The sequence below is a fragment of the Miniopterus schreibersii genome, assembly GCF_964146895.1.
Source record: "Miniopterus schreibersii genome assembly, chromosome: X".
Taxonomy (NCBI): Eukaryota; Metazoa; Chordata; class Mammalia; order Chiroptera; family Miniopteridae; genus Miniopterus; species Miniopterus schreibersii.
This window is the reverse complement of record NC_138104.1, coordinates 28,119,813-28,147,810: the sequence shown is the minus strand read 5'-3', so window position 1 is coordinate 28,147,810 and position 27,998 is coordinate 28,119,813. Positions and strand designations below refer to the sequence as shown.

The window sequence follows — 27,998 nt, the reverse complement described above, 5'->3', positions numbered from 1 at the left end:
CAATTGCAAGGTGGGCCCTCAGATTGGAGAGGAACAGGCTGAGTGACAGGGAGGTGTGCGCTGGGCCCCGCAGAAACTAGGAGGGGGAGTTCTGCCTTTGGAGTAGGGGGAAGGTCCCATCAAAACCCTCGGAGGTCAGTGGGGGTCTGGGGGGGGGCTCCTTGGTGACGCAAGGCACTCACGTGACCAGAAGCTGCAGAGCGAAGCAGCCTTCAGTGTAGTCGTCAATCTGGTCTGGGTACCAGCTTCCCGCTGCCCTGTGCATCGGGCCCAGGGAAAGCGGAGCAGGTAAGGGCCCGGAGCCCGCCAGGGGGCCAAGGCTGCAGCCGCCCCCCAACCCCGGAGGCTGGCACCGGGGATGGGTGCAGCAGTCCCCGCCGGCTTTCTCCACTCTGGTATTCTTGGAAACTTAAACAGTGACCCCCCTGGGGTGAGGATACTGGGGCGGCGGAGGTTCCAGCGAGGGCAGCAGAGTAACTCAGCGATGGGAAATTACTCCCTAGTTCCTTCAGGAAAATGGTGAAGCCGGTGCGGGGAGAGAGGGAAAGAGAAGTGAAGCAGTGAGAGCCTTGGGGGCCGGGGAGGGGCCTGGCTTCGGGTGGCCCACCGGTGCGTAGTGATTGCCTACAGTCCCTGCTCCCTCTACCCCGGCCCTCTGCAGGTCTGTGGGTCTCTGGGTCTGTGTCAAGTATCCGGCGGCGCACTCGCAGCAAGAATCAAGAAGAGGGGAGACGACAAGGATAGGCCCAGGTTGGTGCGGGGTATAGTGGTGCAGGCAGATGCAGGGACCAGTCCGAGACCTTTCCCCCTACCCCCACTAAGTTCTACACACCCCCAGGTCACCTATCTTCCATTTTGGTGCCTGCAAAAGCTTGCGCTTGGATAGCAAGGAAAATGGTGGGTTTGGGGAGAGGGAGGGGAGGAGAGTCATTGGGAGGGGGAGAGCTGGGACTGGAGGCCCCCTAGAGGGCGTAGGGAGCTACTCAGGTGGGAAACAGATTTAAAAAACAGCTTTTGCTATCCAGGGCTCTGAAAGATGAGTAGTAACGTCTCTGTCCTCGGTGCTGATCCGTCCACCAAAAATTTAATCCCTCTCTCCACTTTTATCTTCTAGGAGTAATGGCGTCCAAAGAGGAACAAGTGGTTAAAACTCTCAACATGGAAAATGCGCAACAGGAAAATGAAAAAAAGGATGAAAAAGAACAAAATGCTAATAAAGGAGAGCCCTTGGCCTTCCCTTTGGAAGCTGGTGAATACTGTGTGCCAAGAGGAAATCGTAGACGGTTCCGTGTTCGGCAGCCCATCCTGCAGTATAGATGGGACGGGGGTCAGAGGCTTGGAGAGCCACAGGCAAGGATGAGACAAGAGAACAGGGAAAGGGTTGGGGAGGAGATGAGACAGCTGATGGAAAAGCTGAGGGGAAAGCAGTTAAGTCATAGTCTGCGGGCAGTCAGCACTGACCCCCCTCACCATGACCATCATGATGAGTTTTGCCTTATGCCTTGAATCCTGATGTTTTCTCTTAAGTTAATCGGGATACACCTACTTTCTAAACATACACGTCTGTAATGTACCTTTGTTGTAAATGTTTTGATGTCACTTGTTTCTGGTGGGTCTTTACCAGCTTCTAGTTGAATGTTGTGCTTTTGACCCAGCCTGTGAGATTTTGTTAGCAGGAGAATTTTACCTAGTGCATGGAAAGATACTTATTCTATATTGTGAAGTTAAAAAAGCAGTCTCTGTATTCTTTTTATTTCAAATCTTATATTTATTTAATACATGAAGAGAAAAGTGCTGAAATTAAATATTAGTCACCAAGTGACTAATACAGGGACTTATTTTTGTGAGATGGGTTGATGTGTTTTAGTTTATATTATCTGCAGTTTGAGAAGAAATGGAAACTTTTTTAAATATGTTTTTATTGATTTTTAGAGACATATTAATGGAAATGGAGAGAGAGAAAAACATCTATCGGTTGCCTCCCATATGCACCCCGCACCACGATAGGGGACTGAACCCACAACCTGGGTATGTGCCCTGACTGGGAATCAAACCAGCAACCTTTCGGTGCATGGAATGATGTTCAACCAACTGAGCCACACTGGCCAGGATGGAAACTATTTTTAATGATCTTATGAAAGCAGGAGGGTCATTAGTAAATACTTGGTCATGAAATTTGGATACTTTAGCCAAATGAATAAACATAGGACTTCCTTATATACTGGGGAGTATATTTACTTCACATGACTGAAACAATTTCAAGAGTGTTTGAGCTGTGTTCAACTATTTTTAGCCCATCCCCACCTATTAGGCAAGACCTCCTATCCTCAGTTTCCCTTCAGATATTTAGCAGAGCCCCTACAAATTGGGACTGCAATGTCTGCTGTTCAAGCTGCAATTTCTGTCTGATGAGGTAGGCACTAAACAAAGTACAATTAATGATTGAGTTAGGAGCTCTTGAGTTCTTAGTTCAGTCCCTGAACAGAATAACCTTGTATAGCTAACTTCACTTCTCTAGAAGAGATTGCAATTTCTAAATTCATTTAATAATGTCCCAGTGTTTTTATTTATTTATTTATTTTAAATATATCTTTATTGATTTCAGAGAAAGGAAAGGAGAGGGAGAGAGAGAGATAGAAGCATCAATGATGAGAGAGTCATTGATAGAGCCCGCAACCTGGGCATGTGCCCTGACCAGAAATCGAACCCCGATTGCCTGGATCCCAGGTCGACACTCAACCGCTGAGCTACGCCTGGCCAGGCATGTCCCAGTGTTTTAAAAGTATGCTAATCTGCCACTTGTGTGAGAATCATCTGAGGATTTTCTTGAAAATGTGGACTCCTGGTCCTACACTAAATCTGAATGGGGCTCCAGAACTTTCATTTTTAACAAGCTTCCCTGGTGATTCTGATGCCATGTTAATGTTAAAGGGCTACTCATATGTATATATTTATTATGATCTTAATTCTTAAATAGAAACTATAATAACTAGAAGAATATGAAGGTGAATACAGTGGAGAGAAGCATTAAAATGCAAAGGATGAGAAAATTTAAAAAGATCTTTAGATTTACTACATAAAATTTAAAAATTGAAAGTAAATACACAAAATTTAACAGTGGTTATCTCTTGTGGGGTATTGGATGATTGTTTTTTTTTGTACTCAACTACATTTTTCTTAAAGAATGTGGATTACTTGTGCTAAAAAGAAATAAAAGCCAACAATAGATCTAGATCAAAAGAACTCTTTAATGAACTTATAAATGCAATGGAGGCACTTAAAAATTCTCATTGTCAGAACTTAGCTATGTAGATTTCAAGTTACCTTTGGATATGGTATTCATGCCCTGGTGTAATTGTCCCTCCTATTGAGTATGGGCAAAATCACTAGGTCTTATTTCTAATCAATACAATACAGAAAAAGTGATGTCATGTCACTTCTGTGATTGTATTACAGAAGATTGTGACTTCTGTTTTGCTAGGATACTCTCTCCCTATTCCCCTCACCTCCCTGCTGGCTTTGATGCAACAAGATGCTATGTTGGAGAGGCCCATATGGCAAGAAACCGAGATTATCTTCCAGCCAACAGCCAATGAGGAACTAAGACAATGGCCCCTGAGAATGTGAATCCTGCCAAACAACATAAGTGATCTTGGAAGCAGATACTTCCCCATGCAAGCCTTCAGATAAGACACTGACCCTGTCCCACATATTTATTGCAGCTTTGTAAAAGACTTCGAGGCAGGAAACAGATTAGCCATATCCAGACTTAAGACTCAGAATCTCTGGGAAAATTAATGTGTGAGGTTTCAAGCTGCTAAATTTAGCATAATTGTTACACAGCAATAGATAATATAGTATGTGTCCCTAAAGGATAATGATTCTTTTTAAAAATAACCACAGTACCATAGTCACACATAAAGGGGACACAAATTTTGTCTAGTTAGTGTTCAAATTTCCAGTGATCTCATAATTTTTAACTCCAAACAATTTAAACTAACATAGAGCAACACTATTGGACTGCTCAGGTTACAAATGACAGAAACATTTTACCTAATGTAAAGTTCTGTACTAAGAAGCAGACAAGAGTATGTGTTTGAAAAGAATTTCATATCCAACATATGCCTGAAGCCATAGACTCTGAAAATCTAACCGATGCTAAGAGAAAAACCAATCTGTTGTATGCAATGAAAATATAGCGTAGGGTGAGAATCAGGGAGGGACATCACACACATGATTGCATAACCGAAAATAGTCATTTGATATTCTGACCCCTGAATTTTGCAGAAATCTTAGGAAAATTTATATTTTTAAAATATGCTAAAATAACCTATTTAACTCTAGAAGAAGAAAAAAAACATGGGCTAGAAAGAGTGGCTGCCAGGCTAACAATGTTGGAAAGACACAGGCATAAATCATCAGATTACCAATCACACTTGTTGTTGATTAAGCACTTTCAATGAAAAGTTATATTACTGTGTTACAGTTAGAGAAAGCATGGGACTGAGATAATAAGATGAAGAAGCAGGTATATGAAACCATTTTGTCATCCAGTTTGATTCAATAAAGCATGGAATATGTTATTAAAAAGTCATGTGTTTTTTTTTCAAGAAGCACAAAAGTTAGAGGACTAATGTAAGTACATAGAGGATATAATTTGAGGCTCACCAGAACCTCAAATCTTGAAAATGAGAATGCCCCCTGAGAGTCATAAATGGATAAATCTGATAGACAATGGACATGGTTTTTCATCTCTCTAAATAACAAGAAATTATCTGTGAATATGATACTAAAAAGATTGAGAACATTTAGTACTCCAGTGTCATCTGGGAGGTGTTCAGTGGAGTCAAGACCATAGAAATGCTTCAGGAAGGAGAATGATGATAATAAAATGCCCATGTGAAGCAGAGTCTTGAAGATCCTTTAAGCTACTTATATTAAAATGGGTAGAAGCCCAAGGAAGCATTTTAGAGATTTTTTTTTTAAAGAAGAGAACTATGAAATAGATAGCATAAATGTAAGTAAAAGGCCACATAAGACAGAAAAAAAGATGCAAAACAGAGCAAAAAATGCAAAATGAGCTGAAGGGAGTTCTGACTATAATATCCAGCTGGCCCAGTATGGAAAATAGATTCAGAAAATATATTAACTAATGTATACTCAAGGTATTAAAAATAGATATTTTTAAGAAAAATAAAAGGTAGTTTCAATTTGTGCAGAAATGGAAAATAAACTTGTCTTCTGAACATCAAAGGAGAGAAATTTTCACTACATACACTATGAATCAGTGTATTAAGCTAAAAGAGTTAATATAAAAGTTTAGGTTCCAGAGAAAACAGTATTTACAAAACCAAAGGAAAAAGTAGATAGACAAATATATAGGTAAGCTACCTATCACCCACAGCAATCCCCCGACAGAAAAAAATCAGATGTGTAAATAGTGCCAAAGCCAGTGCTGTGCTGATAAACATTTAACAACTGGATTTCCAGTAAACTATTTTTAGTGTTAGCCTATTTCCACTGTATAAATAGTCCTACTACAGCTGATTTTCAGTTGCCAACACAATGTCACTTAATGGAGAGTGTGGGAAAAGATATGCACAATTAACCATCTTGAATAGTAAGAACCAGCTTCAACACAACACTGGCTCAGAGCCCTCTCTTATCAAGGTGGTTAAAACAAGGACAAACCATACAAGGAAAATTAAGGATGAGAATAAGAAAAGGAAATCTCGGCCTAGCAGGTTTTGTTGAGTGGTTAGAGCATTGGTATGCAAACTGAAGGGTCATGGGTTCAATTCCAGCCAAGAGCATGTACCTCTGCTGCAGGCTCAATCCCCAGCCCCAGTCAGGGCACGTGCAGGAGGCAACCAACCAATGTGTTTTTCTCACATTGATGTTTCTTCCTCTCTCTCTCTCTCTCTCTCTCTCTCTCTCTCTCTCTCTCTCTCTCTCTCTCTCTCTCCCTCCCTCTCTCTCTCTCTCCCTTCCACTCTCTCTGAAAAATCAATGAAAAAAATATCCTTAGGTGGGTATTTAAAAAAGAAAGGAAATCTCTTGTGTAAAGGAGATACAGAGTAAGCATAAAGGAGAACAAGATAAAAGAAAAAGAGGCCAAGGTAGATAGACAGAGACCCAGTGTATGAAATATTCTTGTGAGTGAGAGACTAGAAAAGTGTGTGTTTGTGTGTGTGAGTCTGTGTATGAGAAGGAGACAGGTAGATAGATAGACACTGGTAGATTATCTAGATATGGAAAAATGGAAAATCCTAAGTAATTAATTTATTATTTATTTATTTATTTTTAATTGAATTTATTGGGATGATATTGGATCACAAAACCATACAAGTTTCAAGTGTACAACTCAACAAAAAATTATCTGCATACCTCATCTTGTGCCCATTGCCCAAAGCAGTCCCTTTCTGTCCCCATTTATCCTCCCTTTGCCCAACTCCACCTACCCCCACCCTCCTTTCCCTCTGGCTATCACCAAACTGTTGTCTGTATCTATGTGTTATATAATATATATATATATATATTTTGCTTAATCCCTTCACCTTCTTTCATCCAGCCTTCCAGCCCCTCTCTCCTCTGACAACTATCAGTATGTTCCATGTATCCATGCCTTTGTTTCCATTTTGTTCTTCAGTTTATTTTGTTCATTAGATTCTATATATAAGTGAGATCACATGGTATTTGTCTTTCTCTGACTGGCTTATTTCACTTAGCATAATACTCTCCAGATCCATCCATGCTGTCAAAAAGAGAAAGATGTCCTTCCTTTTTATAGCCACATAGTATTTCATTGTGTAAATGTACCAAAACTTTTTTATCCACTCATCTGCTGATGGGCACTTGAGCTGTTTCCAGATCTTCACTATTGTAAATAACACAGCAATGAATATAGGGGTACATATATTCTTTCAAATTAGTGTTTTGTATGTCTTTGAATATATTCCCAGAAGTGGGATCACTGAATCAAAAGGTAATTCCATTTTTAATTTTTTAGAGAGAGGGGAAGGGAGCGGGAGAGAGAGAAACACCATTTATTGAAGAGACTGTCTTTACCCCACTGTATGTTCTTGTTTCCTTTGTCAAATATTAATAGACCATAAAGGTGTGGATTTATTTCTGTGCTCTCTAATCTGTTCCATTGATTTATATGTTTTTCTTCTGCCAATACCATATTGTTTTGATTACTATAGCTTTGTAGTATAGTTTGATATCAGGTCGCGTGATACCTCCAACTTTGTTCTTCTTTCTCAAGATTGCTGAGGTTATCCTGGGTCTTTATTGGTTTCATATAATTTTTTGGAATATTTGTTCTAGATATGCCATTGGTATTTTAATAAGAATTGTGTTGAATCTATAGATTCCTTTGGGTAATATGAACATTTTAATCATGTTAATTTTCCTATCCATGAACATGATATATGATCCCACTTATTTGTATCTTTCTAAATTTTTTCTTTTCTTTTTTCTTTTTTTAAAAAAATATATATCTTTATTGATTTCAGAGAGGAAAGGAGAGGGAGAGAAGGAGATAGAAACATCAATGATGAGAGAGTCATTGATCGGCTGCAGCCCACAACCCGGGCATGTGCCCTGACCAGGAATTGAACCCCGATCTCCTGGATCCTAGGTAGATGCTCAACCACTGAGCCACGCCAGGCAGGGCTCTCAATTTTTTCTTTAGTATTTTATAATTTTCTGAGTTACAGGTCTTTTACCTCTTTGGTTAAATTTATCCCTAGGTACCTTATGTTTTTGTTGCAATAGTAAATGGGATTTTTTTTTTAAAAATTCTCTTTCTGATATTTCATTATTGGTATATAAAAATGCCACTGATTTCTGAATATTAATTTTGTATTCTTCTACTTAGCCAAATTCATTTATTAGATCTAGTAGCTTTTGGTGGAGTCTTTAAGGGTTTCTATTTACAATAGCATGTCATAAGCAAATAATGATATTTTAATGAAGTTATTTTTTCTATCCATGAACACGGTATATACTTCTACTTATTTATATCTTTTTCAATTTCTTTCTTCAGTTTCTTATAATTTTCCAAGTACAGGTCTTTTACATCCTTGGTTAAATTTATTCCTAGGTATTTTATTATTTTTTTGAAGCAATTGTAAATAGTATTATTTTCTTAATTTCCCTTTCTGGTATATAAAAATTCAACTAATTTCTAGATATTTATTTTGTGTCCAACAACTTTACTGAATTTAGTTTCAGTAGTTTTTTGTGGAATCTTTAGGGTTCTTTATATACAGTATCATGTCATCTGCAAGTAATGACAGTTTTATTTCTTCCTTTCCAATTTCGATGCCTTTATTTCTTTTTCTTGTTTGATTGTGGTTATGATTTCCAGTACTATGTTGAATAAGAGTGGTGAAAGCAGACATCTCTGTCTTGTTCCCATTCTTGAGGGAAATACTTTTAATTTTTATCCATTGAATATGATGTTGACTGTGGGTTTGTCATATGTGGCCTTTATTATGTTGAGGTATGTTCCCTCTATTCCCAGTTTGCTGAGAGTTTTTATCATAAGTGGGTGCGGTATTTTATCAAATGCTATTTTGTCATCTATTGATATGATCATGTGATTTTTTTATCCTTCATTTTGTTCATATAATATATTATGTTCATTGATTTGCGACTATTATGCCAACTCTAATAAGCAATTTAAAGAGTTTTTTGTAGAAGCAAAGCCTTTGGAGTTAGTTCAAATATTGGCACCATCACTTATAAACTTTGTGACCTTAAACAAAGTTGATCTACCTCCCTTAGTTTAATTTCTCTTATGTGTAAAATTAAAAAGTGTTAGCAAGATGCTTGTCATATACTAAGCTCTCAGCAAATGTTAGTTGTTAAAGTTATAAAGCATGTAAGATGAAAAAAAAATTAGCTCACTAAAAATGAGTAGTCTAATGTTTCAAAGTCTATTGTTTCAAAGTTAATAAAATTAGTGCATTTTTAAAAGTATATATTGATCCAAGAAGTCAAAACTTGGGACAAAAGGGATTATATTTGGTAAAAAAACAAAAAACAAAAAAAGCCCCACAAAAACAAACAAAAACACACACACAATTTGTCCCACACAATATTGTACAATTTTAAAAATCATTATCAATATTTAAAAATTGAGAAACTGAACAGAAGAATCCAGATTTTAGGTTTCCATGAAGAATCAGTAAGTGTGTCAACCCTGGGTTTACATTCCCATGTGGCACCAGTTAACTGGAGGGAGCTTAGTGGTGGCTTTAGTCCGTAAGACATATGTTTCAGTTTTACTTTTTGTTCCCAGCTTTTCTTATTTACATTATCTAGTTACCTCCCTGGCCCTTAAACACTTCAATTTGTAACCCGTAATTCATATAAACTGTATTTCAAAAGTAATTTGAAGCTATGCTTCAGCAAAGGATTGGAATTTGGCCAAGTTTGGCACTCAAGACTTTTTTATGTTCTAAATCTGCAGTATATAATATGGTAACCATGAGCCACGTGTGGCTATTGAGAACTTGAAATAAGACTAATGCGCCCGGCTGGGCATGGCTCAGTGGTTGAGCGTCGACCTAGGATCCAGGCGATCAGGGTTCAATTCCCGGTCAGGGCACATGCCTGGGTTGCGGGCTCGATCAATGACTCTCTCATCATTGATGTTTCTATCTCTCTCCCTCTCCTTTCCTCTCTCTGAAATCAATAAAGATACATTAAAAAAAAAAAAAAGACTAATGCAATTTGGTATATGAAAAAATGTAAGGCACACACAGGATTTCAAACACTTAGTACAAGAAAAGAATATAAAATATCAATAATTTTTATATTAATTACATTTTGACATTTTTATATACTGTGATAAATAAAATATATATTATTAAAATTAGTCAGAGAAAGACAAGTACTGTATAACTTATTTCATATGTAAAATCTAATGAAAAAAATTAACTAACAATCAAAATACAGACAGACTCATAGATGGAGAGCTGGTTGACAGCTGTTGGGGAGGGGGTGTGGATGGGGTGGAGGGATTGAGCAAAAAAGAATAAAGAAGAGAAAAAATCATGGACACAGACAACAGTGCGGTGATTGCCAGGGAGGAATGGGGTGGGAGTAGTGGAGGAAGTTATAGTGGGGATAAATGGTGATGGAAGGAGATTTTACTTGAGGTGCTGAACACACAATACAGTGTATAGATGATGTGTTGCAGAATTGTGTACCTGAAACCTGTATAATTTTGTTAACTAATGTCAGTAACCCCAATAAATTCAATAAAAAGGAAAAAATAAAATAAAATTAATTTTACCAGTTACTTTTTAAGAAAATCTCTTTTAGTTTTACTTTTCTTTCTTTTTCTCACATTTTCTTTTCTTTTTGTTGTTGTTGGTTTTTGTTGTTGTTTGTTAATCCTCACCTGAGGATGTTTTTTCCACTGTTTTTCAGAGAGTAGAAGGTAGGGAGGGAAGGAGAACGAAACAGAGGAAGATCGATGTGAGAAAGACATACTGACTAGTTGCTTCCCTCATTCTACCTGACGGGGGGTAGGGGCAGGGATTGAACCTGAAACATCTCTGAAAAACAAACACTTCAGTTGTCTCAGCTTTGAATCTTCCTGGGGTTTGCAGGGACTTTCATTGGGTATTGCTTGCTCAGCTGATAGGCTCATGACCTCTACTCCAGCCAAGCTACTCTCTTTCCCTCACTAGCCTTTTCCAGAACTCCTCCTCCTGGAAAAATATCCTAGTCCTACCCACATTTCAAGGCTCAACTGAGACCCCTCTTCTATGTGAGACCATTCCTGGATCTATGAGTATCACTCTTCTTTTACTTTTATTAAGGTGACAGAACCTTGTAATTTTTAAATTTCTTTTTTCCTACAGAAGTTATGTACAATTGTGGACCTGCTCAGGCAGCTCGTGTTCTGCTTCCCCTGTGATATCTTGGATTGTGTTTTATAATTGCTTTGCATCTTTCACAGATTTTAAGTCACTGAATAATCAGTGAACTGGTCTCGCTGTTTCTCCTCTTGCCCTTCTCCAATCCAGTCTCTACATGGCAATCCAAGGAATATTTTAAAGGAGAATTAGAACATGCTCGTCCCCTCTATTATCATCCTTAAATCCCTCCATTGCACTTAGTTAAAAACAAAATAAAGCAAATTTATACCATGGCCTTCAGGCCCTGCAAGACCTGGCTCTTGGCCTCCTCTCCCACTCAGCTCTAAGTCATTCTCTCCCCACATTGATAAGCTCTGGTCACACTGACCTCCTTTGGTTCTAAATGGGCCAAGGATTTTCCTGCTCTAGAACCTGTGCCCATGCTGCTTCTCTTTCTGGAAGGCTATGCACCACTCAGTTCCCCAGTTAACTCTTAGTTACCTTTTAAAATCAAATTTAAATATCATGTCTACTGAGAGTCTCTTTCTCATTCCTTGGTCTAGCCTGTCATGTTATCTCTCACAGAACCTTGTTCTCTTTCTTTGTTACAATTTGGGGCTACATGTTTGTTCAGTATTTCTCTCCCTCACTATATTGTACGTTTCATGCTCGGAAGAAGCATGTCTATCTTATTCATTAAACATATCCAGCATCTAGCCATTACCTGACACATAGTAGGCCCCAAGAAATAGTAGGTTGAAACTTATTGTCATTTTTAAGGTCAAAACCAGGCACATATCAGCAACCTCATAAGGTTCAACTTAAAACTTTTTCAATGAATGGAAGATAAGACGGGTGAATTATTGAGAAAATAGAATGAAGTAGTCTGGAGACAATGTTTTACTCGCATTATACTATTTAACTTGTATTAGGGTAGACTCAGGTATCTGGCTGAATTTATGACTCCGAGACTTTCCTTCTAAAAGAAAGAGCATCTCTGATCCTTTTCATGAGTGCTTCTCCCTGGTGAATCTCTCAAAGTCCATACCTTACACGCCCCAGGTTATTGTATCTTGTCTTAGGTTCTATCCTTTCTCATGCTCTTTCATATTTTCTTTACCTTTCACAACTCTCTTTGACAACTAACTCATCAAGGGTATTAAAACTTCTACATGATGTGTCTTTACTCCCCTTCTTTGATGGTAAATTACCAAATGTTCTAAGCCAGGTCATAAAAGTATTTGCTTTATCCCAATGAGAGACAAAAAGGAGGAATCACACTGTATTAAATGATGAAGAGAGAAACTACTTACCTTGAGTGAATTACATCATTAGAATAGAGTACCTGTGAGGTGTTGGAAGCAAGGAGAACCTAAGGGATTTCAGGGTTGTGTCCACTTCACAACTGCCACTTTTACTTCCCTCTACTATCCAGGAGACAGCAAGTACAGTAGTGATGTGACCTTTGACTCATTAGCAGAGTGACTGAGAAAGGGGAAGTGTCACAGAATCTACCAGGGGAACCAAGAGTTGAACAAAGTTTGAAAATTACTGCCTTGAACAAAAACAAATCAGGTATTGGAAAAAAATTTTGGGGTATCTCAAGAAGACATAACTCAGGTCCAAAATGATCTAATGTTGGGGTATTGATTTGGGTTACCAGTATTTGATACACAGTAGTTGTTGAATAAATACACAGTGAGTGGATGAATACGTAAGTTGTTTTGGGAAACATGAGCTAATAAAACACATTAAAGTATGGCCTTCTACAATCTTTTTTCATCTGTGTGCATATACTTCAAACAGAAGTAGGTTCATTTGGTATATACTGTGTCAAAATCTTATTAAAAAAAAAAAAGATTGCTTTGTTGTTGATGACATTGGATTTTTCTGTTTGTTTTACCTTATTAAAAGTATACCTTTCAATTTTGATTTTCAGTTTAGCATGTAAGAAGCCTGGAATTCATTGCTCTCATTCTCACAACAGAAAAGCTCACAAACTGAAAATCAATAATTCTTAGACCATTGGAGAATTGAGGTGACAGTGTAAACTACTGTACCACAAACTCAGGAGCAGACCACTGCTGGAGCCAGTAACATGGTAAGAAAAAAAAATCTACAATTGATGAACTGCTAGATGCTCAGTGTGGGGAAAGTTAAGAGTTAAAAGCTCCAGGTGGCCACAGTCTTAGGGTGCCTTCCACATTTTTGTGAGTTTTACCTCCAAGAGGTCTATGAAGTTCTCACAGTGCAGTTCAGAGAAAAATGCGCCTGCATTTCCAGCAAAGGGAAGGGAAAGGTAGCCATTTTGAAATACACCCAGAATATTCTGTTCTTAAAAAGACCTGCTCTCAAAAAAACAAACAAACAAAAAAAACTAACCAGATTCCAAGATGGTGGCAGATTAAGTGAAAGCTACACTGACACTCTCCCAGGACCAAACAGGAATTACAACTAAAATAGAGAAAAAATATCCTGAATAATCAACTGAAGACTAGCTGGAGAGCACCCTTATAACCAAGGACATAAAGTGGAGACCACATAGAGATGGGTAGGAAGTGTGGAGGTACGAGAGGGCTGTTCGGGCTCCTACAGACAGCAGCTGAAGGTCCCGAGGGATATCTTAGCTGAGGGCGGTTCCCACTGAGAACTCTGGGGTCTAAACCCCAAGCTGGGCTCCCCAGCCCAGAACACCAGAACTGAGAAATGTGCCTACATAACATCTGGTTGTGAAAAGCAGTGGAGTTTCTGTTTGTCAGGGAGAGATGGCTGGAAAAGCAGGCACCCTCTTAAAGGGCCAACACAAAGTTTTGTGTGCAGCCACTCAACGTGGGCTCCAGCAGAGGGAGGGTAGAGTGGACTAGAGCAGTGTGAGGAGAATCCAGGGATGCTGGCTCTGGAGATAGAGATCGAAAGGCACCTATCTTGATTCCTGTGCCTAGTCATTCTCCCATACCGCAGAGGACATCTTTTCAGGCAAACATTTGCCATCCAGGCAGCTTTTGCCTGGATAGTGGGGAGAAGAAATTACCCCAGCAATTGAAAACTTCTCATCCCACCCTGTGGAGTTTACACCTTTCTGTGGCCTGCAGCCTGAGGATCATTAAAGACTGTGATTAACAATCAGCCTCTGTGTATTTTGAGTAGTTGCCTGATCTGCCTCTGAACCCAGGCCTTGGAAAAGCAGACCTTGATGCACATGTACATCTTGGTCCTTTCCAAATGCACCCATCCCCAGCTGAGGGAGCTAGAAGCTGTAGATTGCAGAAAGATTCAAACAGGGTTTTCAAAGACAGTCACAAACAGCTTCTGGCATTGACCTGCATCAGAGATCATCCAAAAGACTGGGAGTCCTAGTAGATCTACCCAATACATAGAAACAAGCCCAAGCAGGCAGCCAAAATGGGGAGACAAAAAAAAAAAAAAGCCAAAAATGAAAGAACAAGAGAATTCTCTAGAAGAAGAGCTAAGTGAAATGGAGATAAGCAATTTATCAGATATAGAGCTCATAATACTGATCATAGGATGCTCAACAGCATCAAAAAAGATATAGACACTATGAAGGAAATTAAGAATGACATAGCAGAAATTTAAAAAGTATTGGAAGGAACAAACAGCAGATTGTTGGAAGCTGAGGATCGGATCAGTGAATGAGAAGACAGGGTAGAAAAAAAATCACTCAACCAGAGAACCAAAAAGAAAAAGCAATTAAAAAACAGGAAGACAGTCTAAGGGAGCTGTGGGACAACATGAAACAATAATATTCACATCACAGGAGTACTAGAACATGTAGAAAGTAAGCAAGGGATAGAGATCCTGTTTGAAGAAATAATGGCAAAAAATTTCCCTAACCTGGTGAAGGAAAAAGTCACACAAGTTAAGGAGGCACAGAGAGTCCCAAGGAAGAAGAATCCAAAGAGGCCCACACCCAGACACATCATAATTAAAATGCCAAAAATTCAAGACAAAGAGAGAATCTTAAAGGCAGCAAAAGAAAAGCAATCCATTATCTACAAAGGAACCCCCATAAGGCTGTCATCTGATTATTCATCACAAACTCTACAGGCTAGAAGGGAATGGCATGAAGTTTTCAAGGTAATGCAAAACAAGGATCTGAAACCAAGAATACTCTATCCAGCAAGGCTATCATTCAACATAGATGGTGAAATAAAGAGCTTCCAAGACAAAAGAACGCTAAAGGAGTTTAGCACTACCAAACCAGCATTGCAAGAAATGTTAAAGGAACTGGTTTAAGAAGAAGAAGAAATATTGAGAGAGAGAAGCATAGGAATAAAGGGGGAAAATCGCAATAGATAAGTACCTAACAATAACAATCTTAAGTATAAATGGAGTAAATGCTTCAATCAAAAGACATAGGGTAGCTTAAAGGATTAGAAAACATGACCCACACATATACTGTCTACAAGAAACCCACCTCAGAGCAAAAGACTCAAACAGGCTGAAAAAAATAAATAAAATAATTCTGGAGGACTTTAAAGGAGAGATTGATAGCAAAACAGACACAGTACTGACTTTATTGAACAGATATTCCAGACAAAAAAATCAACAAGGAAACAGAGACCTTATATGACACACTAGATCTAATGGGTTTAATTGACATTTACAGAACATTTCATCCAAAAGAAACAGAATATACATTCTTCTCAAGTGCACATGGAAAATTCTCAAAAATAGACCACATGTTATGGCACAAAACAAGTCTCTATGAGTTCAAGAAGATTGCAATCATATCAAGCATCTTCTCAGACATCCACACTATGGAATACTATGCAGCTGTAAAAACGAAGGATCTCTTGCCTTTTGAGACAGCATGGTGGGACCTGGAGAGTATTATGCTAAGGGAAGTGAGCCAGTCAGAGAGGAACAGGTATCACATGATCTTACTCATATGCGGAATCTAATGAACAAAATAAACTGATGAACAAAATAGATCCAGAGACATAGAAGCATGGAAAAGACTGATGAATCTCAGACGGAAGGTGGGTATGTGGATGGGTGGGGAGAGATTTATCTAAAAACTTATATGTATATATGCATAACCCATGGACACAGACAGTGGTGTGGTGAAGGCCTGAGGGAGAGGGGATCAATGGGGGAAACAGGGACATTTGTAAAACATTCAACAATAAAGATAAATTAAAAAATAATTTTAAAAACTGGCTAAAAAAATATGTACACTACCAAATGCAGGAAAAACGATGGAGAGATGAAGTGAATCACTCTTATGTCCCTAATGGGAATGCAAATGGTACAGCCACTCTGCAAAACAATTTGGCAGTTTCTTTCAAAACCGAACATGCAATTACCATATAATAAATACAACAGTCACACAAAGACAGTTTAAGAGAAATGAAAACTTGTGTTCATGCAAACACCTGTTCATAAATGTTCGTAACAATTTTATTCATAATAGTTAAAAAGTGAAAACAGTCCAGATGGCCTTCAACAGGTGAATGGTCAAACCAACCAGGGTACATGCATGCCATGGCATACTGCTCAGCAATAAAAAGGAACAAACAATTAATACACTTAACTTGGATGGCTCTCAGGGGAGTTATGCTGAGTGAAAGAAATCCCTTCCAAAAGGTTGCACACTAGGAGATTCCATTTATGTGACATTTTTAAAATTACAAGAGTGTTTGAAAGAGGTTAGGATGTGGGGCCAGGGTAATGTGCTCTGGTATAAAGGGTAGCATGAGGGAAACTTGTGGTGATAGAACAGTTTTGCATCTTGTTTATGGTGTGAGTCACAGAATCTACATGGCTGGTAAAAGTGCATGGAAATGAGTGCATGTAAAACTGGTGTAATCTCAGTAAACCCTGTGGACTGTACCAAGAGCCATTTCCTGGTTTGATATTGTACTATACTAATGCAAGATGTTATCATTGGGAGGTGAGTGGAGGGAGGGTATACATGACCTCCTTGCACAATTTTTGAAGCTTCCTGTAAATCAATAGATATTTAAAATTAAAAAGGTAAAAAAACAACACAGGATTTGTGGTAAAAATAGGTACACACACTCAAAAACTTTGTCAGTGACACTTTAGAAATAAAACAAGAAGCTAATAAAAAGGTTAGCATGGTTTTAGACTAGTGAAACGATTAATAAATCCAAATACTACAATAAATATGGCACTCTACTTGATAAAGCTGTTAAGTTTGTTTATAGAAGTGAGTGTCACAGCTTGTGAGTTACTCTGAAGTCGTAGAGAGAAAGTTATCAGGGTACAGGGAGCAAAGCTTGGATTTTAAGGTAGTCCAGTAATGGAGTCCCTATTCTATAATTTTCAAGCACTGCAAAGGCCTGATGTAAATGCTAGAGACTGACATAAATGAAGGGGAAGACTGGACCTTCTGGTCTTGGCCCCGTTGGCTCATAGTTGGGACAGGGAAGGAGCAATCCAAGACACAAAACATACAATGTGCAGCATAACTCTTTAATATGGAAATAAACAAGGATCAGGAATGGGCAGAGTACAAACTGGCAGGCTCCAAGGTAAACTGGCTTCCTGGACAGTCGGGCTCCAACCTTAGTAATGGATGTAGCCTCAGGTTGGAAGAGAGACAACAAATATGATGAGGGTGAAAAAGAGAACACAGAAGGCCTCCTTTCTCAGACTTTGCTTACAAGATCCTAGGTCACTGCATGAAGGCCTCTTCTGGGATCTTGCCCTTCATCTAGAGAAAGTCAAGAGAGATCACTGGGAAGATAGCAGAGCAAGGAGCACTGAGATTCATCCCCAGGCGACCTGACTTCTGCCCACTTAGCCTTACTGAAGGCCTGGGGATCGGTTTCCTTTTACCTCTGAATTCTCAGACTTCACTTTTTAATGAGTAAAGAATTTCAAGTTCTGGTATCATCTTGTCATTGTACTAAAAGCACATGTGGTGGGGAAAGACTCATGACCTCTGTTAGGACCAAAGTGGAGACACTTTGACCACACAATGTCACTGCTAAATCTAGGCCACAAAAAGAATCCTGCAAGTTTACCAAGCTGTATGCACTGGAATGACCAAGTGGCACTGCATGTAATGCTGAAAAAGCAGTGAAAAGACAAATATCAATAATAGCTTATGGCCTACTGAAATTCAATTGCTTAATATACAGATCTTAGCAGGAATAAGGTAGCTTAACATATACTTAGAGGAAACTACATTGGAGCTAATAATAAACAAAGGAAGTATGAAAACAGTATGTACAGTAGGAAAACTGGGTTTTACAATATATTTCAATGTATTGGCATAAAACTAAAGTATTTTCAGATGTGAACTTTTGTAAAAAATATATATATATCTAAAATAATTACCTGCAAGTTCCCACTATTCAATCCTCCCAGCTCCCTCCTATCCCCATGCCACCCATCACTCACTTCTGAGACCACTAGAGGCTCATCCCAGATGGGGTGGAGGAAACCTCCACCGTTTCCTGCTGCTCCTGAGACAGGGTGGATCCAGTGCCACAGGAGGGTGTGGGCACTTGGGTGGACAACACACTCTCAGTCTTCTCAGGGGTGGCATCCCTCACAAACAATTCATCATTTATGATACACAGGCTGGAGGGAAAATGGGCATTTCAGACAACTGATGTATAGACAACCCCACACCTTCAACAATGATCCTGCTTTGACTGCCACTCAGCAACCAGATTCCTCCCACACCCCTTCTGTACCTGAGTCCCAGATCCCCTGCCTGGTAGCTCTGCCACTCCCACTGAGTCCAACCTGGGATAGATTATCTATCAACTTCATTAGATTTGTACTTCAAATCCCAGTGCATTTACTCCGTTAAACAGGCCAAGGGAGAGGGCAGTCTAATCCCATTTTTAGAGGAAAACATAGTATCACAGCAAGGTGATGTGATTTCACTAAGGTATAAATCTAGTGAGTGCCAGGGTCACGAAGAGGAAACGAAAGAAACCTGGATACTTTCAGTGTTCTAACTCCAGAGCCCATGCTCTTACCGCCTTTACAGGACTGTTTCTTGGGTCAACCTGCTGGCTTTCCACAACACTGAGAACACCCAGAGGACACTAACTGCCACATTCCCACAGCCCTGAGCCCAGGTTGGGCTGTGTTTGCCTACACAGAGGGGAGCACTCACCTGGAATTGTTGGCAGGGGTAGCGATGAAGGTCCGGGTGAAGGCACGCACAGAACCCTGAGACCTTCCTTCCACTTCAACAACAAGAAACAACAATATCCCCTTGGAGACCCACATGTTTCCCTCACACAGTGTTCCCCAGTCAGGGTGGACTCCATACTCATGCCAAGGGGAAAACTGATCCCTGGGAGACAGGGTGTCAGGAATAGGGAGGGTAACAACAGGAGAAATCTGGTCCCACTGACAGGGATCCTACTATGTGGTGGGCCCTGGGACAATCACTTCACAAGTTCATTTGATTCATTTTTTGCAGCTACCCAAGAGGTGGGTATTATTAGCTCCATTTTGCAAATGAGGAAAATGAGAGGTTAGGTAATGGGCCTAAGTTCCCATAGTCAGGATCTGGGATGACAGCCATCAACCCCCACACCTGTGTCCCCAAAGCCACAGCTGTGCTCGGCTGGCTGGCATGGATGCAGGTCAGAGGAGGATAGTTTGGGGGCACACTGGAAGCAGGAGAACACAGAGGGAATAGTAAGGAAAGGGAAGGGATAGGGGAACCTCTGAGACTCCAAGAGGAGGGAGCAGTGGGGCATCTGGAGAGAGGAATCTACACAAACTCACCTTCCTTGAACATCCCATTGACACAAAAGAAGAGCAGGCTTTCCTGAAACGGAAGAGCGCAGGTGCTCAGTCACCCTCTGCACCACCTACACATACTCACCTGAGGCTTTCTGGGTCTAACTGGGGGAGGAAGTAGGTGCTCACCGAGTGGGACCACATGTCTACCACGAAGGAGTTGACATCATGCTGAGTTTTGGGCAACACACAGAGAGAACACACAATGTCACGTTTTGTATGTTTCAGCAGTTGAAAATGCAGGGCTGTGGGGGAAGGATGGCAAATGTCAAGGTTGCCACACCCTGGGCCCTATGACTGACCCATTCACGCCCCCTTTCCCTGCCATATCTTCCCAATCCCACACGCACCAGGGTCCTTGAGGTTCTTCATATTCCTGTTATCTTTGAAATATTCAAACATGCTGCTTCTAGGAGAAAAGGGGGGAAAAACCAAACAGGGTGTGGTGGTCCAGCGAGTATGGGTATTTCCATGAGCTAAGTAGTTTCTCCTGGGGAGACACATGCCCCAAAATCAGAAATGGAGCTGTGATACTCACCGGGCTGGCTCATCCGGAAAGAAGGGAATCGTTAGGGAGAAGCAGGCCTCGTCATGATAAACACAGAGAAGACAATGTCGGTCTCCAGAGTCATAGATCAAGTAGTATCTGTGAGGGGATAGTGAAGACAGTCTATCTCTATGGACTGGACCTCAAAAGGGACTTGAAAACTCTTAGGAACAGATCTGTGCTTCGTTGGCTCAGACTGTCCCAACTCTCTCCATTCCTAGTTGTCCCCGGGGAACTTACTGCTGCACAAATTGCAGGACTTGAGTCCTCAGAACATCAGATCCTTTACAGCTTTCCTAGAATCAAAGATATTTGAGACCATGTGGCTGATAAAGCCTCCCTTACAAGAGCCCAAGTGTTGATACTTCCTCCTCACCTTTACTAAGGGCTTCATTAGGTGGGGTTTGTCAATGGCAGTGGTAGTTGGTGGAACTAAATCCTGGCCATCCTGGAGAAGGGAAGATAAGTTACAAGTGCAGACCAGGGAGGTGGTCCTGGGTGATTAGGACAAAGGATGGGCCCCGGAGACGGTAAAGGTAAGAGGTGAGCAGTGACAAGGCACTGAAAAGTACATGGGCAAGATTCCAGTGGGCATCTGCATCTTGAGGTCCTGGACATCTCTACTGTTTCATGCCACTTGTGTCCCTCCCTCCCTCCCTCCGTCCCTCCGTCCGTCCCTCCCTCCCTCCTTGTCTTTCTTCCTGTGTATGTGTGTATATTCTCCCAGAGATCATTCATATTCATGTCCTTTTCAGGAGTCCATGTCCCCCCAAATGGATAAGGCTCTGATGCAAACATTTAATCTTGGCAAGACACAAAGGGCTTGAGGGCAGATGTAGAGGTTGTCAATGTTAGTAAGAGATGATGATAGATGTAGGCACTTACCAAGCGTAATAACTTGGGGAAACATTTCCTGATGGCACTGTCCAAATCCAAAAATAGAAAGAAGTGGTTGATAGTTTGGGCTGCAAAGCTTCCATTTACTTAAAACACTGAAGGCCTGAACAGAGACAGGTGTTCTGCCCACCCAGAAGCCACCTGGGCCCTCCTCAGCCTCTGATTTCAAGGCTTTTGGATCCAGTCCCCTGCTGAGCACTGACCATCTGCCAAATGGAATCTCTGAAACGCACAGTCCCATCTTTTCCACATCTGCACTTTCATTATCACCTCCATTCCTTCTTCCATCCCTCACCATTTCCTTCCCCCGCCACTCTCTCCCTCTCCTTCCTCCTGGTTAGCTCCCACCAAGAGGGCCCTGACTCCTTCTCCAGAGCCACAAGACAACATATGGATCCCAGACTGGGGGGCTTCTTCCCCCTCCTTGTCTCCTTCCCTCAGGTCCACACTGATAGCTCCAGAGAGAAGAGGGAATAAGGTGGGGGCCCAGGGCTCACTTACCTCACCGGGGGTACAGCATCCTGGAAGAAACAGGACATGCCCCAAGGATGGCAGGCAGGTAGGTGAGGGAGGGACTAGGAGGCATGGAGGGAAAGGGAGGGGGATAAAGATAGGAGAGAAGATAGGAGAGGAGATTGCAAAGGCTAGAAGAGTAGAGACAAAGATGAAAAAGAAAGTAAAGGGAATGGAAAGAAGCTCTGTCTTGGAAGTGGGGGTGAGGGTAAGATAAGAAGAGAAAAGAAAGGGGGCATGGGTTCCCTGCAGCAGCCCTTTCTTTCATCTGCCCCTGGGTGGCCCTGGGACCCCAGGGAGGAAGGGAAAACATGCATCTGTTGGCCTCAGGACCATGGGATATTGGTTGAGACTTTGTAACCTGTGGGACTCAATCTGAACTGAGCATGGGAAACACACCAGCCACAGGATCAGGAGACCTTCCCCAGAAAGAGTAAAGGGTCAGGCCCCAGCTGAGCTTGGAGTGGGGGATCTGTCACGACACCCTTCTTATGATCACCACCTTCTCTCCTCATGGCCCCTGTGCACCTATGCCTGTTCTTAATTGGTTCCTTGACTGAGAAATCCTACCTGTTTCAGGCTACCCAGGGCTCCTCTGAAGGACCTGGCAGATGATGTGATTGTGTGCAGGGAGCGGCAGTGTCCCTGAGAAGGCTTTTCTGTCTCCTCAACCCCCTCTGCACTCTGCCTTCCAGTGCTGCCTCAAGAGGCCCTCTGCTCACTGCCAGTGGCTTACTTCTGGCCCCTCACTCAGGAAAACCTGGATTCTATTAAGGAATGCTCATCCCTGATATTTCACTAAAGGAACAGATGTCATAACAGCTGTTCCCACGGACTGAGCCATTGACACGAGGTGGGAAAGTCTCCATGTCAACCTGGGATTCTAGGGGAGACCCTTTACATGCAAGGGAAAGAAGGTTGCTCCCAGAAAAGACTTAGGATACTCTGTATCATCTCAGAAGCAGGAAGGACTGTCTCAGCATGAGTCTGGGATGGAGGATGTTTCTCAGCCCAGATCAGCAATATCTGCCTCGAGGTTCAGCACTCCTTGTCCTAGTGATATGGGGAGCCCTGGATCTTAGAGGAAAATCTTGGTGGGCATGATAGAGAAAACTAGATGCAGAGTCTGGAATCAGACCCAACACCATGAGAACAGGTGAGCAGGTCAGAGGAAGGGTAGGAGACGTCTAAGCACAGGTGAGGGGCACAGAGAAGAGAAGGTAGGTCCTCTAGTCCTCCCAGATGACCAGGGCTGCCACCTTCTGAGGCAGGCACTGTGAGGGGTAGTTTATGCTCCCAGGAGTCAAAGGACCGCAGGAAGGTTGACAGGGGGTCACACTGACCTTATGTAGGTGAACTGGTTTCTAAAGGTGACACATAACGGGTTTCCTTCAAGCCACAGCTCTTCGAGCTTCAGACCTTTGATCTTGCTTAACTCCCAGGTTGATTTCAGCTGAGAAATACAGGGAGGAAACTGAAAAATAGTCCCAGGGAAAGAGGGACATCCAAGCCACTGAACCCACAGCCCCCTCCCTCCCTGCCCCACAGGTACCTTTGCCTGCCTACCATCATCACTCTGATGACCACTACCACTCACTCTCAACCCAACTTTGCTCTGTTCCTCTTCTCACCTCATTTTTGGAGAGGTTCAGAATCTTGACTGTGGGGGCCATCTGTATAATATCAGACAGGCCATCCAGCTGGTACAGTCTGTTATTGCGCAAGTTCAAGGACAACAGCTTTGGGGAAGAAGAGTTAGCATGATGCTTACTATCTAGGACCTCAGAAACAAATCTGCCCTCCATCCCATCTGTTCAACCCCCTACTATAACACCAGCACTAGGTCTAAGGCCTCACCTCAGGGAAATTCTTTTTGATGATCTGTAGGGTGGCAGTCATACAGTTTCTCCGATTCAGGATTATATCAATATCAAGACATGCAAAGCCTTCAAGAAGGTGAGAGTCCAGAATCACAAGGCTGAGAGGGGTCCAGGACCAGCACCAACCCCTCCTTCATTACCATCCTTAAGTCTCCCTCCCATGCAGAACCCTCCACCCTCACCTATCCTAGAATTACTGTTGTCAATTGTACCTGGGTCAAAGCGAAGCTTACAAAGATCAAGAGCTTTCTGGGACACATCATATCGTTTGCTCATGGCCACCTACAGAGGGAAATGGAGAGAGAGCTCTCTGTCAGTAGTGCGAACAGGGCAGTCAGGGGTTAGAGGAGGAATATGTGGGTCTGAGTGTGGGTATACATATATCTTGAGTCTGCATTACCTTTAGCTGCTCCATTTCTTCTAGATCCAGCTTATACTGCACAGAGTAAGGTTCAGAAGAAGTATTGACATAGATAGGTATCTGCAGGAAGAAGAGGTGGAGTAAGTAACAGGAGCTCTAGTCCTACAGAAGGTGACCAGCTCTGCCTGTCCTCCTGCTCAAGGACTAAGCACAGATAATGACCTCGACACACACCTTTTGGTTCTCCTCATCACAAATCTTGTAGTTTATGTCCTTCAATGCAGAGGCAGCATTAGCATCCTGGACAAAGAACCGAGCCTTCTTTTTCACATAGTGAAACTACAAGGATTGAAGGCAACAATAGTGTCAGAGGCCAATGGCCCAAGCTGAGCCAGGTCTCTCCCCCTTCCCTGTGCCCCCTCATCTGGCTTCACCATCCTCTCTTACATCCACTGGAGTGAAGGGGACACTGCAATGGCTCTGGATTGAATCCATTAGCCATGTCTTGTCATACTTTCTTCCACAGGGAACCTAAGGGTAAAAAGAAGGGTACGAAGACAGGAGGGACAACATAAAAGAAGGCTGGAGTACAGACCCAAAAGAATACAATGTTCTTTGCCTACCTTCTCCTGAGCTTTAAAGGGCTTCTAAAAAGTGAACACTGGCATGATTACTTATGTTTGTGCCAAATATGGAGTTCTTAAATCCATTATCTCTCCATTTAAAGCTCTCCTCCCTATAATCAACTTAAGGGTTAGACATTTTCTTCCTTTTATAAAGTCCCAGGAGATGCTATCGAGGACACTGCTTGCCCCTCTGAGAAGTTTTCCAGAGACTCGACCCCCCATCTCCCACACTCAGCTTGAGCCAAACTGAGACATCCAGTGTGGACTTGCTCCATTTCCTTGGCTGTAGTTTCACCTTTCCCTTAAGACAACCTCCTCTGTTTTCCATAGTCACCTGTTTCCTTATATTGCTTCTCTGAATCTGCCCTTAGATGAGTAAGTAATAAAAAGGGCAGATTGTAAACTGTCCCCAGCAAAGTACCCAGTGTCTCCACATGAGACCAACATAGTCCACCTGATCTTTCTCTCTGAACACGCCATACATTTTTTTCAGGACACTCACTGTGACCTTGAACCAGCTCCCCAGGGTTCGATCTGGTGTGTCTTCCCCCATTTCACTCCTGAGATGTTTTCTATTAGTCCACAGAGTAACATGGAGACCGCCTTCATTATGCCATTGCACTCTCCTCTTGTATTGTCCCATGGTATAGGGAGTGCTACAGGGGAAAAGTGGAGAGAAAAAGGGTGGCCATGAATGTTAAGAAAGTCTTCTATATATCCTTGCATCTCTGACATCAGGACTACAATTAGGATTGTTCAACCATGATTTCACTTGTAGCATTCTTCAGTTTTCCAGTGAGAGAAGAAAAAGAAAACCATGGACAGAGAAGGAGCTGCACAGTCCCATGGGCTGCTACATGCAAACCAGGCTGCCGGGTCACTTACTGTCTGACTTGGTACTTCTGCACTCCCCTCATCTCCACGTTTCCATCATCCTCCTGGAGGTGTGAAGGCTGAAGTCCATACCCACCATATTGATGATGGGTCCTCTTGTCAGAATTACCTCGAAAATAACTCCAACCTTTCTTTCTTCCTTGAGGTGAATAACCACCATCATTGTCTTCTGAAACAAGGAACAAAAATTCAAGTTTGGAGTCATGTCTGTGGCCACTTACCATGTACCACGTCTTAGGTTAACACCATGTGAGGGCAGGGCAACAAAGTGCCAACCTGCTGTAACAGACCAATCCCACCAACCCCAGAAAGGAAACACCGCTGCCTGTCCAGATACAAGAGCCTTATCTGACAGATGCTAACAGAGGAGAAATGGTACATGGTGTGGAAGGAGGAGAAAAAGCAGGAGGAGGAGAGGAAAGGGAAGGAGGAGGTAACTGTGTTGAACCTTTTTAAAAACGGAGCAGGACTTATAAAGAACAGAGGTGTATGCGTCCATGGGTTAGAGTAGACACCAGCTGTACATCAGGAAGGCTGTGCTTCCTTTTCTGGTGTAGTACAAGCTTTAATATCAGGTGGAACAAAGGTACCAGGCTCCTAAACTGTCCTCCTCCCTCCCACCTTGCCCGCAACAATACTCTATTTGAAACATTCAGAGTGAGCTTTCTCTTCACCCAGTCTGAAATGGCTTTGAGTTCAGGAGACAGCTCTTTCTAACCTCAGCTCTCCTGTAACAAGTGTCTGAACGACAAACTGGAATGTTTCAACTACCATTTCCAAATCTCTAGGGATTCTTCTTTTCTCTTTCTATTATCGATTTCTAATTTGATCCCTCTATGGTCAGAGAACATACTCTGTGTAATTTCAATTCTTTTTAAACTTGTGGTTTGTTTGATGGCCCAGGAGATGGCCTGTCCTGGTGAATGCTACATAGACACTTGAAAAACATTGTACTCTGCTGCTGTTAGGAGAGTGTTCTATTTGTCACGCGGATCCTGATAATTTGTGCTATTCAGATGTCCTATATGCTCATTTTCTCTCTCGCAATTCTATCACTTTCTGAGAGGGGATCTGAAGGCCCCAACTATCATAGTGGACTTGGCTATTTCTCCTTTCAGCTCCATCAGTTTTTGCTTCGTGTTGTACTCTTTGGCTCTGTTGTTTAGTGCATACACACTTAGGTCCATTATGTTTCCCTGGTGGATTGTTCCTTTTACCATTGTGTAAATCTCTCTTTAATAAGTCTCTTGTATGTTTTCTACTTTATTGGAGATCATAGCCACAGGTATGCTCATAAAATGTCTTGGTTATATTGCACTGGGTATTCACTCCTAGGAGTTGTGCTGCTGTCCACCCCTCCCCCCACACTCCTGCCAGCACATGTAATTTAACATGTGGAAGGATCTGGCAGGTTTTTGGCATCTACAGAAATAAGATAATCTCAATTCTCTCTCTCATATGTGGATTCACTAAGGGTATTTTATTTTTACCACATTCAACTGAAACACTGTACCAGCAGACAACACTCTTGGTTTGGGGGTCAGGAAGATTACGGGAATTAGACAGTTAGAAACCATCTTCTTGTGGAGTCTCATATTTAATGTTCTCTAGGTTTGTGTGTTGTACCTTTTGTACATTCATTACTCCATACTGCCTAAGGGTTTCTTATGAGTAAAATTCCGTTCATTGCTGATAATTCCACAATGTACTGATGACAACCAGGCCTCAGATGAACTCCTCTGGGGGGGGGGTGTCATTGCTGTCACTGTGTTTCCTGCTCTCAGGATAATCCTATAACTCACAACCTTTGAGACCTTCCATGTGTGGCACTGAAGTGAAATTGCAATATTCTGATCTCTTATATCCTTGCTGATTTTAAAAAAAATATGTTTTTAAATTGAATTTTTAGAAAAAAGGGGGGGGAGGAGAGAGACACAGAGAGAAACATCAATTGGTTTTCATCCCAAACGCACCCCAACTGGGGATCGAACACACAACCAAGGTATATGCCCTGATTAGGAATCGAACCCACAATCTTTTCGTGTACGAGATGACACGCCAACCAAATGAGCCTCCAGGCTAGACACACATTGTGATTTTTTTTATTGTTGACACATTGTGACTTTTATTTGCATCTCTCTGTTGGTTTGTGATGTTTCCTTCTATTCCTTGTTTGTGCATTTTTTAAGTTATGAAAGGGTATTGAATCATGAGAAATGTTAACAGCTGATGCCAGAACCTTCTTCCATATACCCATCTGTTTTCTTTCTCATTTTCCAGGGTACTTGTAACAGTGAATATAAATAACACATATTCTTCCCTTGCTAAGCTGTGCTAAGTTCCTGACCTAGTAATAGCTAAGTTACTTATGAGGCTTATTAAGTCACAGGCATTTCTCCAGGTGTTTCCAGTATAGTTCCATATATTAACTCAATTTTGCAAATACCTCATGCATGACATAGAGACTATTACTGTCCTCAATTTCAGGACAAAAATTTATATGAGTCACCATAGAATTTATCATTAGGATTCAAACCTGACCAAGCTGACCTCAAATCATTTGCCCAGAACCAATAATGTGTGACTCTGTTAGGGCTGAAGTGAGCCCTGGGATGGGACTCACTCAAAGGCTGTTAGGCA

The 27,998-nt window shown here is 41.6% G+C and overlaps 2 protein-coding genes across 3 annotated transcripts in view; one reads left to right on the top strand and one right to left on the bottom strand.

Annotated features, from left to right (window-relative positions):
* The first annotated feature begins 42 nt into the window (after positions 1–42).
* LOC308550792 (protein BEX1-like) lies at positions 43–4,579 on the top strand. Of its 2 annotated transcripts, XM_081125016.1 has the most exons (3): positions 43–288; positions 662–750; positions 1,115–4,579. In XM_081125016.1, exon 3 carries the CDS (start codon positions 1,120–1,122, stop codon positions 1,504–1,506), a length of 387 nt encoding a protein of 128 aa, XP_080981142.1. In that variant the 5' UTR covers positions 43–288; positions 662–750; positions 1,115–1,119; the 3' UTR covers positions 1,507–4,579. The 2 variants fall into 2 exon arrangements, with proteins under 2 accessions (XP_080981142.1, XP_080981143.1); XM_081125017.1 differs by lacking the exon at positions 662–750 and having other exon boundaries at positions 188–288.
* Positions 4,580–18,283: 13,704 nt separating this feature from the next.
* Positions 18,284–27,998, bottom strand: part of LOC308551748 (uncharacterized protein) — a gene marked incomplete at both ends in the record, with an annotated part of 52,247 nt that continues 42,532 nt past the window's right edge. Inside the window, 13 exons of the mRNA XM_081126369.1 lie at positions 18,284–18,455; positions 19,726–19,885; positions 19,991–20,049; positions 20,179–20,286; positions 22,941–23,050; positions 23,229–23,336; positions 23,455–23,543; positions 23,690–23,759; positions 23,878–23,958; positions 24,073–24,177; positions 24,286–24,369; positions 24,967–25,120; positions 25,350–25,527. Of these exons, the coding sequence (XP_080982495.1) occupies positions 18,284–18,455; positions 19,726–19,885; positions 19,991–20,049; positions 20,179–20,286; positions 22,941–23,050; positions 23,229–23,336; positions 23,455–23,543; positions 23,690–23,759; positions 23,878–23,958; positions 24,073–24,177; positions 24,286–24,369; positions 24,967–25,120; positions 25,350–25,527 (1,478 nt within the window). The remainder of the gene's footprint in view (positions 18,456–19,725; positions 19,886–19,990; positions 20,050–20,178; positions 20,287–22,940; positions 23,051–23,228; positions 23,337–23,454; positions 23,544–23,689; positions 23,760–23,877; positions 23,959–24,072; positions 24,178–24,285; positions 24,370–24,966; positions 25,121–25,349; positions 25,528–27,998) is intronic.